The sequence below is a fragment of the Wyeomyia smithii genome, chromosome 1 (genome assembly GCF_029784165.1).
Source record: "Wyeomyia smithii strain HCP4-BCI-WySm-NY-G18 chromosome 1, ASM2978416v1, whole genome shotgun sequence".
NCBI classification, from domain to species: Eukaryota; Metazoa; Arthropoda; class Insecta; order Diptera; family Culicidae; genus Wyeomyia; species Wyeomyia smithii.
In genome coordinates, this window is record NC_073694.1 from 18,082,765 (window position 1) to 18,094,651 (window position 11,887).

General features: G+C 39.5%; 1 protein-coding gene across 1 annotated transcript in view; it reads left to right on the forward strand.

Moving 5' to 3' along the window:
* Nucleotides 1-11,564, forward strand: part of LOC129718649 (uncharacterized protein DDB_G0283357) — a 272,216-nt gene extending 260,652 nt beyond the window's left edge. Inside the window, exons 7-10 of the mRNA XM_055669632.1 lie at nucleotides 8,818-8,939; nucleotides 9,008-9,270; nucleotides 9,329-9,420; nucleotides 9,487-11,564. Of these exons, the coding sequence (XP_055525607.1) occupies nucleotides 8,818-8,939; nucleotides 9,008-9,270; nucleotides 9,329-9,420; nucleotides 9,487-10,434 (1,425 nt within the window). The 3' untranslated portion in view covers nucleotides 10,435-11,564. The remainder of the gene's footprint in view (nucleotides 1-8,817; nucleotides 8,940-9,007; nucleotides 9,271-9,328; nucleotides 9,421-9,486) is intronic.
* The last annotated feature ends 323 nt before the right edge of the window (nucleotides 11,565-11,887 follow it).

An 11,887-nucleotide genomic window follows, 5' to 3' on the forward strand; every position in this document is an offset into this window, starting at 1 on the left:
GGACCATTGCAAGATACCTTGGACAATTTGTCTGCTTGGGCTTTACAGCTAGGTATCGAATTCTCTCCGGAGAAGACTGAGATAGTAGTTTTTTCTAGGAAGCATGAACCTGCTCAGCTTCAAACACAATTAATGAGTAAAACGATTTCTCAGGTTTTGGTACACAAATATCTTGGTGTCTGGTTCGACTCTAAAGGCACCTGGGGTTGTCACGTGAGGTATCTGATGAAAAAATGTCAACAAAGAGTGAATTTTCTTCGTACAATAACCGGACAATGGTGGGGAGCCCACCCAGGAGACCTTATAAGGCTTTACCAAACAACGATATTGTCTGTGATTGAATACGGGTGTTTCTGCTTCCGCTCCGCAGCAAACACACATCTGATCAAACTGGAGCGAATACAATATCGTTGTTTGCGTATCGCCTTAGGTTGCATGCAGTCGACCCATACGATGAGTTTGGAGGTCTTAGCTGGAGTACTACCATTGAAAAACCGCTTCTGGAGCCTGTCTTCTCGTATTCTTATCAAATGTGAGGTCCTGAACCGTCCCGTGATTGAAAATTTTGAAAGGTTAATCGAACTTAATTCTCAAACCCGTTTTATGACATTGTATTTCAATCACATGTCCCAAAATATTAACCCTTCTTCGAATATTCCAAATCGTGTCGACTTATCAAATACTTCTGATTCTACTGTGTTTTTCGATACATCCATGATAGAAGAAACTCGTGGAATCCCGGATCATTTACGCGTGCAGCAGATCCCCAAAATTTTTTCCAATAAATATCGAAACATCAACTGCGACAATATGTACTACACTGACTACTTCTACTTCTACTTCTGTTTACGTCGCAGAATTAGCTGCAATTCAGTACACCCTAGGGATTATCGAAAAAATGCCCACGGACCATTATTTCATCTTTACGGACAGTCTCAGTTCCATTGAGGCTCTCCGATCGATGAAAGATGTTAAGCACTCTCCGTATTTCCTGGGGAAAATACGGGAACATCTGAGTGCTTTATCCGAAAAATCTACTCAGATTACCTTAGCGTGGGTCCCTTCTCACTGCTCGATACCGGGTAATGAGAAAGCGGACTTTTTGGCTAAGGTGGGCGCAACAAACGGTGATATTTATGAAAGACCAATTGCCTTTAATGAATTTTTCGCATTTGTACGTCAGAATACGATCATCAGTTGGCAAAATTCTTGGACCAAGGGGGAACTGGGAAGGTGGTTACATTCCATAATCCCCAAGGTATCGACGAACCCGTGGTTCAAGGGGTTGGATGTAGGTCGGGATTTCATTTGCGTGATGTCCCGGCTTATGTCCAATCACTATAGATTTGACGCGCATCTCCGTCGTGTTGGGCTCGGGGAGAGTGGTATCTGTGCCTGTGGTGAAGGTTATCACGACATAGAGCACGTTGTTTGGTCATGCCCTGTATACCGTGACGCCAGGTCTAGATTAATAGCTTCCCTGCAGGCCGAAGGTAGGCAGTCGGCTGCTCCTGTTCGTGATGTCTTGGCAAGCCGTGACCTATCCTACATGTCCCTTATATACGTTTTCCTGAAATCCATCCACGCCCCAGTTTAGTCCTATCCCCTTCCGCCTACATCCAACCAAACGACAAGAACACGTTAAGACCCCGGATCCGGAAACAGCAACTAGACCCGCACGATACTCTCAGGCCCCGAGGGAGACAACCCAATATGCCAGTCCGTAATATCTTGGCCCAGCAGCGGAACATATTCAATATGCTGCTTACCTATGGCGATGGAAAACCATCAAACAACAAATCAGTGCTTTTCATGCAAAACATTCTAGCTTAAGTTAGATTTAGTTTCAGCTCGTAGTCGGCAGCGAGGATAAAAAATTTGCTCTTAGTTATTAAGATACTTTAGAAAGTAAGCTACCAGATATAATTGGCGCCGTTAAACATTGAATTGTATTTGTGCCGTGTCAAATAAACTATAGATGAGGAAAAAAAAAATTGGTAAAAGCTGGATCTATACTGCAATAGTAATTGGTCTCGTATGGTGGCAAAAGGGTGAGATGAGCTTAATTTAGACAAAGCTAAATCATCTTCTGCGGATGTGTCTGATGACATTGCCTGGTACATCCTCTACACAGTAAGAAAACTATATCGAATCGCATATAAAGAATTGCCTCCATCGCTTATGATAAAAATCCATAATATTCCACGCAAATTTAAATAATATTGCACATAATTTCCAAACAAAATCGTGGTTTACGTCGGGAGCAACTGAAATTTAAATAAGAAAATATTTTGAGTGACGTGTAAACTTCAGAATTTTTTTATTGTGTACAACATCTGACTGCTACTTCGGAGGCATTTTTGGTATGATGCCACAGCAAATTTTCTTGAAATAGAGAGCGTACTCACGTGCATACCGATTACAGGCCTCTCTCACTCGCGTTTGCGGTCCCAAATGATCTCTTGGGATACATTCATACTACTCCAAGTAAAATGACTCTTGCTATTAGTTTTCTTTACAGTGATTTCAGTACTTCTTTCTCTGAGCGTGATGATTGGATATCAGGACGTGTAGAGAGAAAAATATTGCTATTTATCCGGATGGATTTAGGCTTGATGGAAAAGTGGTTTACTACACGCTTTTTCAAGCTGAAATTTTTGCTCTTACTTTCGGAGTGTTGGCAGCCCTTCAACAAAAGGTAATAGACCATTTTACGAACTGACAGGCTTCGAAACGGTCAGCATTTTCATTTGATTTCGCTTCCTTAGTGTGCGTCACAGTAGGCTTTCGCTCGTAAATGTAAAACAATCGTTGCCTCTCAAACAAAGAAAAGAATGATCATTCGACACTCGCGTATCAAAGCGACGCACACTGTCATTCGTTTGGCGATGTCATTTTGACCTATTTCTATCTACTTCGTTCTATTTATGTTGAGGAATATTATTACAAGATCAATGATGTGAATAATTTCCAAAACATTTGCACTCAACGTGCGTAATTCTGATTTCTAAAAAAAAAGTCAAAATAGGGTTGAAGAAAAAATACTACAAGGTATACAGCCCTAGGGTTGTATGAAATGGTGACGTGGGACTAAACACTGTAATTAGGGGATTTTTTGTAACAAAATATACAGAGTCCGCAGACAGAATCAATGTGTTCGCTCGGTGACTGTACGTATTTTTATTGTCAGCCTCCCCCGGAAATCAATTTTTGAAATATATTCAACAACACTTGAAAGAATTACGTTTATATTTGGCGATATTACGCTTGTAGTATTTTTTGTGCAAACAACATGTATTTGACAAGGCACAAGCATATCGTGCTTGTTGAAGAAGCACCAAGAATTTCTCGTAATGCGTCAAAGTCAGAATTAACTCTATATCCTTAAAAACCAAATCCAATAATACTTACGTTATCATAATGAATGATTTTGCCTTATTTGACTCTGATTAAATCAAATCTATAATATGGATCTTACTTTCAAAATAATATAATAAGCCCTTACAAAGGTTCATTAATTGGCAAACATAAGAAGATATGTTAAAAGAAAATTATTAACAAGTTCCAGCAAAAAATCGTAGCAATCAACAATTCCATTTTTGTTTTTTGCTTGACATTTTTTTTCATTTGCCTACAACTACATTCGCTGTATTACGAAGACAGCTAATATACGTTTATTATGGAAAAGCTTAGAATAATAATATATCACCTAACAATTTTGAAATAAAAAAGAGTTTCTGACTGCAACTTAGAAAATAAACCAAAAATTCACAAATTCACATTCGCAGGCTCTTACTCTTCTATAAATGTGTATATTTGGGAATTTACTCTTATTATTTCGTGAATATCGAAGATAAAATTAAATAAATATTCGTTGCAAAAATTTACAATTCTTGTTGAGTAATTTATGGTAATCATATTTATTAGATAAAGGTTCAATCACCATCAACAGCAGCATTGCAGTTTTTCCTCGATTGCACACAAATAGAAATGTATGAACAAAAGTGTACCACTGTAATACGAATAGTACCGCTGCAGTACGAATAGAAGTGTACCGCTGAAATGTACGAATAGAAGAGTACCGCTGCAATCATAGACGACGAGAGAACTGCGATTCTTTACTCTACTGGTACTGTTGCTTTTACCGGCATGTTTTCTTTCAAGACATAAGTTTTTATTAGGTTCTGACAGCAGGTTTAGAAATTGTTCAAGGATGGGGATTGTTTCAAACTAAACTTTTACCTTCGAGACATCATATTGGTCTAAGCTCATGAAAGCAAAAATGAATTGACCTATTGGGACGGGGAGACTCTGCCAATTTTTATTTCGATATTGATACAGAGATTATCACAGGGAACGGGTGGTGTCCATTCACGTCGTCTGTGCTAGGAATGCTCGCATTTAATTGGCTCATTATTCGCGTAAATTTGTCATTGAAACTTTTTATCAATTTTGCCGCTTAACAATGAAATTAGAGTGATAATTAACATATTACAAAATTGTTACACATTTTATCTATCCAACAACATATTGATTATTGTTATGTGGTTATGCTATTATTAACGTTTGAAATCTGACGCAACATTTGCCAGTTTCATTTCCAATTTTACAGGATGCATCCCAGTATAGTAAACAAAGACGTAGTCCCACGTCAAAAATCGTGGTGGCGATACTCGTTTGACATGTTTGTTCAAGAATGTTGTATTAAAACAGCGAATCTTAAGAGCGTCAGAGGAAGGAGAAGACGATTATCGCAGTGAAAAGTGGTTCTACCGGGACCATGACCATTTCGAAATTTCTTTCATGAATTGAGTTTTGGAACGTTTCGTAAAATGGTCTATTGAACAAACAAGCTACAAGTAGTAAGGTCTTTTTTATGCGAGTTACTTTGTATATTTGTTTAATAGTGAAGGTGCTGTCAAAGCACTGGGCAAATTCAGTTCGAGGCTGGTCGCATTGCATGTCGCACTCTACTAGAAGAACTAAGCAGAAGATTTCCCGATCAGAAGAGCATAACTAAAATATTACAAAATTCTATCAAAACGAGATACACACTTAATTTATCTCGGCAAACTTCCCAACAGCTGATTGAGTTCGGCGAAGTTTTGAACGAATGTCAGCAATATATTTCGACGAACATTCAGCAAATATATCAATTTACCGTAAACCAGTAAGTATTGACGTTTCGTTTGCCGAAGTTCTCGAAAATTCTGCCGAAAACTTGTAGAACATTTCGCTGAATTTATCAGCTGTTGAGTTCTCGGCAATAAAATCTAAGTGTGTATAAATAACAGAATTTAATACGATTTTGTATTTTCCCATATGCTTTTGATATCAAAATTGAATCTGAATGAGTTATAGAAACAAATCCTGATGTGAAGTTGTTCTGAGACAAATCTAGCATTTTCTTCGTCTCTATCAAATCCTGTTGTTTATAACAATGGTTGTTATTATACTGTTCTATATGCTACCTAATTTTGTTAGTAACGTTAGTAACAAAGATGCGTTAGTAACAAAGTTTGATATGGGTTTGATATTAGTAGAATATTTTTTGTTATAATTTCTGTTATTTTAACACCTAACGGGATCAAATTTAAAACACAACCTGAAAGGTTTTTCGCATAACAAACTAACAGCTTCTGTTACATTTTTGTTTTGTCTTTCTGATCGGGTTGCTATTGGGCTTTATCTGAACATAACAGGTTGTGGACTAATCTTGATTCCTGTCACCAAACGAAAGAGTTTGTATTTGCCAAACTTGTCACTAAAAATTAGCAACTCTCTTTTGAACCTTTCAAAAAAGAACTTCAATGTGCTAGTGCTAGTGCTTACTGGCCATCATAGTTTGAACTATAATGATTGCTAAATCATGCAACGCTTGAATACTTCATAAAATCAGTTGTCATTATGTTGTGTTTTTTTTTTTTCACAATTAGCTGTCATGATGTTGTGTTTTGTTTTTCCTTTGATCTGTTTGTGGTTTTCTTCTTTTTTCAATTACCAAACCAAATAAAGCAAATGTCAAACCATATCATCTCACTGTAGTGTGAACACCCAAAGTAATATTCGATATCATTTGGCGATATCAGGTGATATCCCGATCAGAAAGACAAAACAAAAATGTAACAGAGGCTGTTAGTTTGTTATGGGAAAAACCTTTCAGGTTGTGTTTTGATTTTGACCCCATTAGATGTTAAAATAACAGAAATCATAACAAAAAATATTCTACTAATATCAAATCCATATCAAACTTTGTTACTAACGTATCAGCTTTCTAACAAAATTAGAAAGCACATAGAATAACAACGATTGTTATAAACAACAGGTTTTGATAGAGACGAAAAAATTGATAGATTTGTTTCAGAACTACTCCATTTCATGATTTGTTATTATAACTCATTCAGATTAAATTTTGTTATCAAAAGCAAATGTGAAAATACAAAATCGTATCAAAATATGTTATTTGTATGTCCCGTTGATAGAATTTTGCAATTTTTTAGTTATACTCTTCTGATCGGGATGCGACGTAGTCTGAACAAGGCATAATTTCAGTCTAATCTATGATACCTTTTTATGCTGTTTCAAACGTATACTTCGGAACCAGGGATGAATTTCGAGGTTCGTACTTTGCATTTTGAGTTTCACATTTGAAACTTGAAAATTCGACATCTAGATTTGAATTTTGGGTAATTTTTCACGTCATATATTTTAAATTTCGAAGTTGGAAACTTTGAAGCTCTAATTACTTTTTGAAGTAATTATCAAGCGATACTCTATTCGATTTGAGATTTATTTTCTTGTGTTTTGAACTCCATTATAATTTTTGGGATCGGCCAGCAGCAACCAGAGCAGCAGTAATTCGCTACGCAATAATATAATTGTCTGTACGGTCTCTTTCAAGGCGGACGGACAAGCAGGGATCACCTTTCACAGCGATAGATTTTGAATCTCCCGTCTATGTGGGAAGCACCATCATACAAACAATGGCAATGGCAATTTTCGGGCAGATTTTCTGCCACTCGCCAAAATTTTGCTAATAATGATGAAAGAGTTAGGCAAGTATGTAATTTTATGGTCTTTGCTAATTACCGTTTTCATATGCCGCGGGATGATTTTCGTTTTATGGTTATTTCTGGCAGCATTTTTTTCACTTAACTATCAAACGATTTTTCCAAATTGTGTCGTTGCATGAAATTGATGGTTAAATCTGTGTTACATATCACAGATCTTTATTTCACATAATTCAAACTAGCTGCATAATCAAAATATAATCGCATTTAGTGAGATATAATTCTATTTCGAAACCGTTCAGCGCCACTTTTTTATCCCTTGGAGTAAATTAAGAACTGCGGTTACAATTGCAAGGTATGAAAAATCAAAATTACCTCAAGAACGTGTTTGTAACATTGAGAAGGGCTGATTATAATTAGTTTTTGGCATATGAAATGAAATAATTTACTTTAAATAAGGGTTTTTCGTAATAGCTTCAATCTAGCTTCGGGCCTAGCACAGTCCGAACCCTTTTTTCACATTCCTCAATTCCATCACGTACACCACGCCGCCTGCTTGTTGGGTGATTTCTTTCCATAGGTTTTTCAAGACACTCAAGCGGGTTTACTTGGCATACAGCTAGCAGTTTTGTTCATCGTCACATCACTGTTTCGTGGCATAATAGACGAAGTCAAGGGAAAGACAAAGTCCCGGTGTTGGGCTTCGATTGCCTGGTACGTCGAATTCATCGTCTGCTGCGTAAAGAAAATTATGCGCCTTGGCGCTGAAGTACCTGTCGATCTAGCGGCTGAAATGTACGCTGCTAGAGATAAAACCGATGTTATACTGAAGCAATCTACATTACATTATAAATATTTCAAAATAATCCAAATGCTTTTTGATGAATTAGAACTCAAATGAAGATATCATTAGTTCGAATGTTACTGGTCTGTTAAAAAATACTTTCATATCTTCGAGAACTTCTTCTCAGGTTTTTTGGTAGTTGTTGGCATTCGGAAGCGTATTCCAGAGAGTTTACAATTTTTTACAGAGTAGTGGTTCATTAATATTCATTACAACACAGTAGATTTACTGCTACGTTGAATTTTCTAGTCATCGGAGCTGACTAATAACTATGCAGAATGCATCGGAAAAAAAATTCTCGAAAAAAAAACAAGATCAAAGCCAACCCGATGAGTTGCAACTAATCAACGAAGCCTGCTGCCACTTGGCATCTGTTTCCGAACAGATGAAAGTTTACGCTCGTCAATCAAACAACACCCAGCGGACATGGCAAATCATTGTTTGCATGTTTCCTGTCCGCGTTGTTGTCATCATCGTCAACATCATCATCATCATCGCCATCAACACTGCACCTGCTAGGAAACAACCGAACATGTCATATCGTAAATGTCCATCAATCCCCGATATAAACCTAGCTTCCAGGTGTGGTTCGGTTCTACCCCGGGCGAACAAAAGCCCTCCCGGGGGGGTCCTCCACTAGTGTGGAATGTAAATCAGGTGCAAAGTGTAAACAGTTCTGCATCCGACCTACCTGCTGACGTCTCTCAGTCACAACAAGCGAAGCATAAATTGTTGAACAGATTTGCATTCACGGTTGCACAGCTGCTGTAGGTTTTTTTTTTTTTTTGTTTTGCGATGCGCCTACAAGTTATGCATTCCGCGCGCAAAATTTCGCAACACAGATCGGTTCCAGCGACGGTAGCAACCGGACGGATGAATCGCATTCGGAAAACTGTTCGTTACGCTTTTTGGCAAACTATTTTTCATTAATTTTAAGCTCCTCTTTTTTGTTGTTGCTTACAGCCCCGCCTGGCGGACACCCGAAGGTCGGCTATTCACTGTGCGGACGCTGATATGGAGTACTACCGGCTGCGAAGCTTCAGCATCACTTCCCACGGAATTTGTAATCTAGGGGATTCGATGAGGTGAGTTTTGGCGAGTGTAGATATCGGTGGAAAACAGACTAAACAGAAGGTTCATTTTTTTTGTGTAGAAGTCGCCGATCACGGTCAATAAATTCGGTCACCTCGACGGGTTCCGGAGGTGGTGGAAAAGATCGCAAGGAGAGCAGCGGTTCGCAGAAGCAAGACACGCACATGGCTTCGGCCGATGGCAGCGGCGATAATCTGTCCGCCGTCAAGGAGAAAGACAACGCCTACAAGGTGGCGATGCTGGGAGCGTCCGGCGTTGGGAAGACGGCGTTGACCTACCAGTTCACGACTTCGGAGTACATCTGCGCTTATGATTTGAGCTTGGGTAAAGTGGAATGGAACTTTTGGCGTGGTAACTGATAACTAATTTACGCTACTTTCAGATGATGACTACGGTCAGAAGACGGTTTCGGTGCTGCTAGACGGACAGGAAACTGATCTGGAGATAATCGATCATCCAGCCTGCGAGATGTCGGTAAGTTTTGATCCCTAACACTACAGAACATTTCACGCTGAAAGCTATTCCTTCTTGACCCAACAGGAAGAAGCGTTCTGCTCCACGTACCACATCGACATTTTCGTGGTGGTCTACTCGGTAGTGGATCGAGGATCGTTCAAGAAAGCGGAAAAGATTCTACACTTTCTGAAGGACACCGAAATGCTGCTAACCCGGGGCGTAATCCTAGTCGGTAACAAAACGGATCTCGAGCGGCAGCGAGAGGTTCCCACCAATGCGGCTCGCCGTCTGGCGAAGGAAATCGGTGCCAAGTTCATTGAAACCTCCAGTGGAATGGACTACAATGTGGACGAACTGCTGGTGGGAATCGTCGCCCAAGTTAAGCTGAATCCGCAGCGCATCCACCGGCTGACGGACAAGCAGCGGAACAGCATTGCAGGCTCGATAATTCCACCGGCAAAATCTCCAATCAGGGGACGCAAGACAGCGATGTCTATGCGGGAGCTGACCGGGCGGGACGCCGCAAGTCGAATACGACGGATTGTACGCAGAAGCAGTATTGGAAAGTTCGGCTCTGAAGATGACGACGACTACGAGCTGGGCGATAAGCGACTGCGGAAGAAACTGCAGAACTTCCAGGACGATGAGGACGGCGAAAGCGATGACGAGCGGTCAACGGACAATGAAACGAATCTGCTGCATCATCGCAAGCGGTTCGAGACTTGTTCAGCTCCGCAGCAGTCAACAGGCGAAGGTCGTATTGTGAAGCGATTATCATACGACGAACAAATGCGGCAGGATGTGGAGAGTGTGCGACAGCCCCAGGACACTCCGCACCGGTCGCCACAGGCCAGCATCAAGCGGTTTAATTATATCGATGACAAACCTACAACCGGGGCGTGCGGTTCCGCTTCGTCGAGTCGGTTCGCCAATCGGACCAAACTGCTGTTGACGTCTTTTTTGAAGTTCAAGCGCAATCTGCGTGTCAAGCGACGAAGCTCCGGCAGTTGCAGTGATTTGTTTGTTATATAAAATGAGTGTTTGTGTCAAGTAGAAAAGGAATTTCCTATTGTTTTTGACGTTTGTACAGTACACCAAATGGGATCAAAGCAAACGGTTTTAACATCTCTGTCGAAAATGATGGGACACAACGAAATCAATTTTTGTAGGCATTGACTAGCGATTGAAAAATGAAAACAAAAACACAAGTAGGCTATGGGATTTTACTATGACAGGCACCTTTGTTTAGATAGTGTATACTAAATATGTTGTATTGGTTATCAAGAAAAGTTACTGATTATGTAGTGCATTTTGTTGTTAAGTTGGATTTTTGAGATTTTTTTAGAGCAGCCAATCGAAAACAAGTTTGTAGGTCCAGCTACAAAATGGATGCAAGGTAAATCAAAACCTATATGAAATCGTAGATGTTTGAATATTGTTACAAATAAAAACGATCAAATAATACCAACACAGACAGCATAGTGAGTTGGTCAAAGCTAATTGGAACTGTAAAATTGTTGACCAATCCTTAAAAATCGACTTGTAACGGAATTGAGGGATCTCACACCTTGAATTTTTTTTTGTTCTCTAAAAAAGAGTTTGCTCGACTGTGGGTAGCCAGCAGCTGTGTTGAAGCTGAAATTTCCCATCCCGTTTGTCAAAAAGAAAAATAGTTCAACGAAGTCGTATTTTCCACACAAACAAAAAAATGCCACGATTGTTCTTAGTTCGCGAAATAAAACGGCATTAAATTGTCACACGTGTGTAAATTAAAATGTGTCGCAGTCTTCCTGCAACTGTCAAAAATTAAGGATGACTAATTTCATGAATAAAATACATGAATAATACACCAAAAAAAAGCGAATGCAAATTTGCATATCGTCGCCACCACGCTAACACCCACATATCCAATCAATCTTTCGACAGTTCCGCCGCCACCACTGGCGGTAACGGAAGTAAGCATTTTACAATATTCCAATTTATAACCTATCACACGATTATACTACGTCCGCTCCGCTGTTTCCGACCGACGCGACACACACACGGTGTGCGCCGCAAAAAAGAGACAAAAAAAATCAAATCAAATCTGATGAACAATAAAATTACGCTAAATCGGAGTGATTGTCGTCACACCACGAGAGCTAGAGAGTAGCTAATTGAAAGCTGCCGTGTTTTAATTCTGTCCGTCCGACGTCCATAAAAAAGGGATTTCTTCATTCATTATCCATACGCTCGTACGCCGGCAGCTGAAAAGCCGTTAGCGCCAATTTACATTCATAATTGCATTTTTGTACCCATTTGAAATAGGTACTACCCACAGGCTGGGGAAGGTATATATAAATCATCATTCAGTTTTTCTCATATCAGTAGGCAATGATTTCTTTTTTCTTATGAACTCCCTTATCTCTAATGGCGTTTTCGTTTTTGTGGTGTAGCTACACCGCGGACTACACTTTGTCCTATGACTTTTTTTTTCCATTTTCCG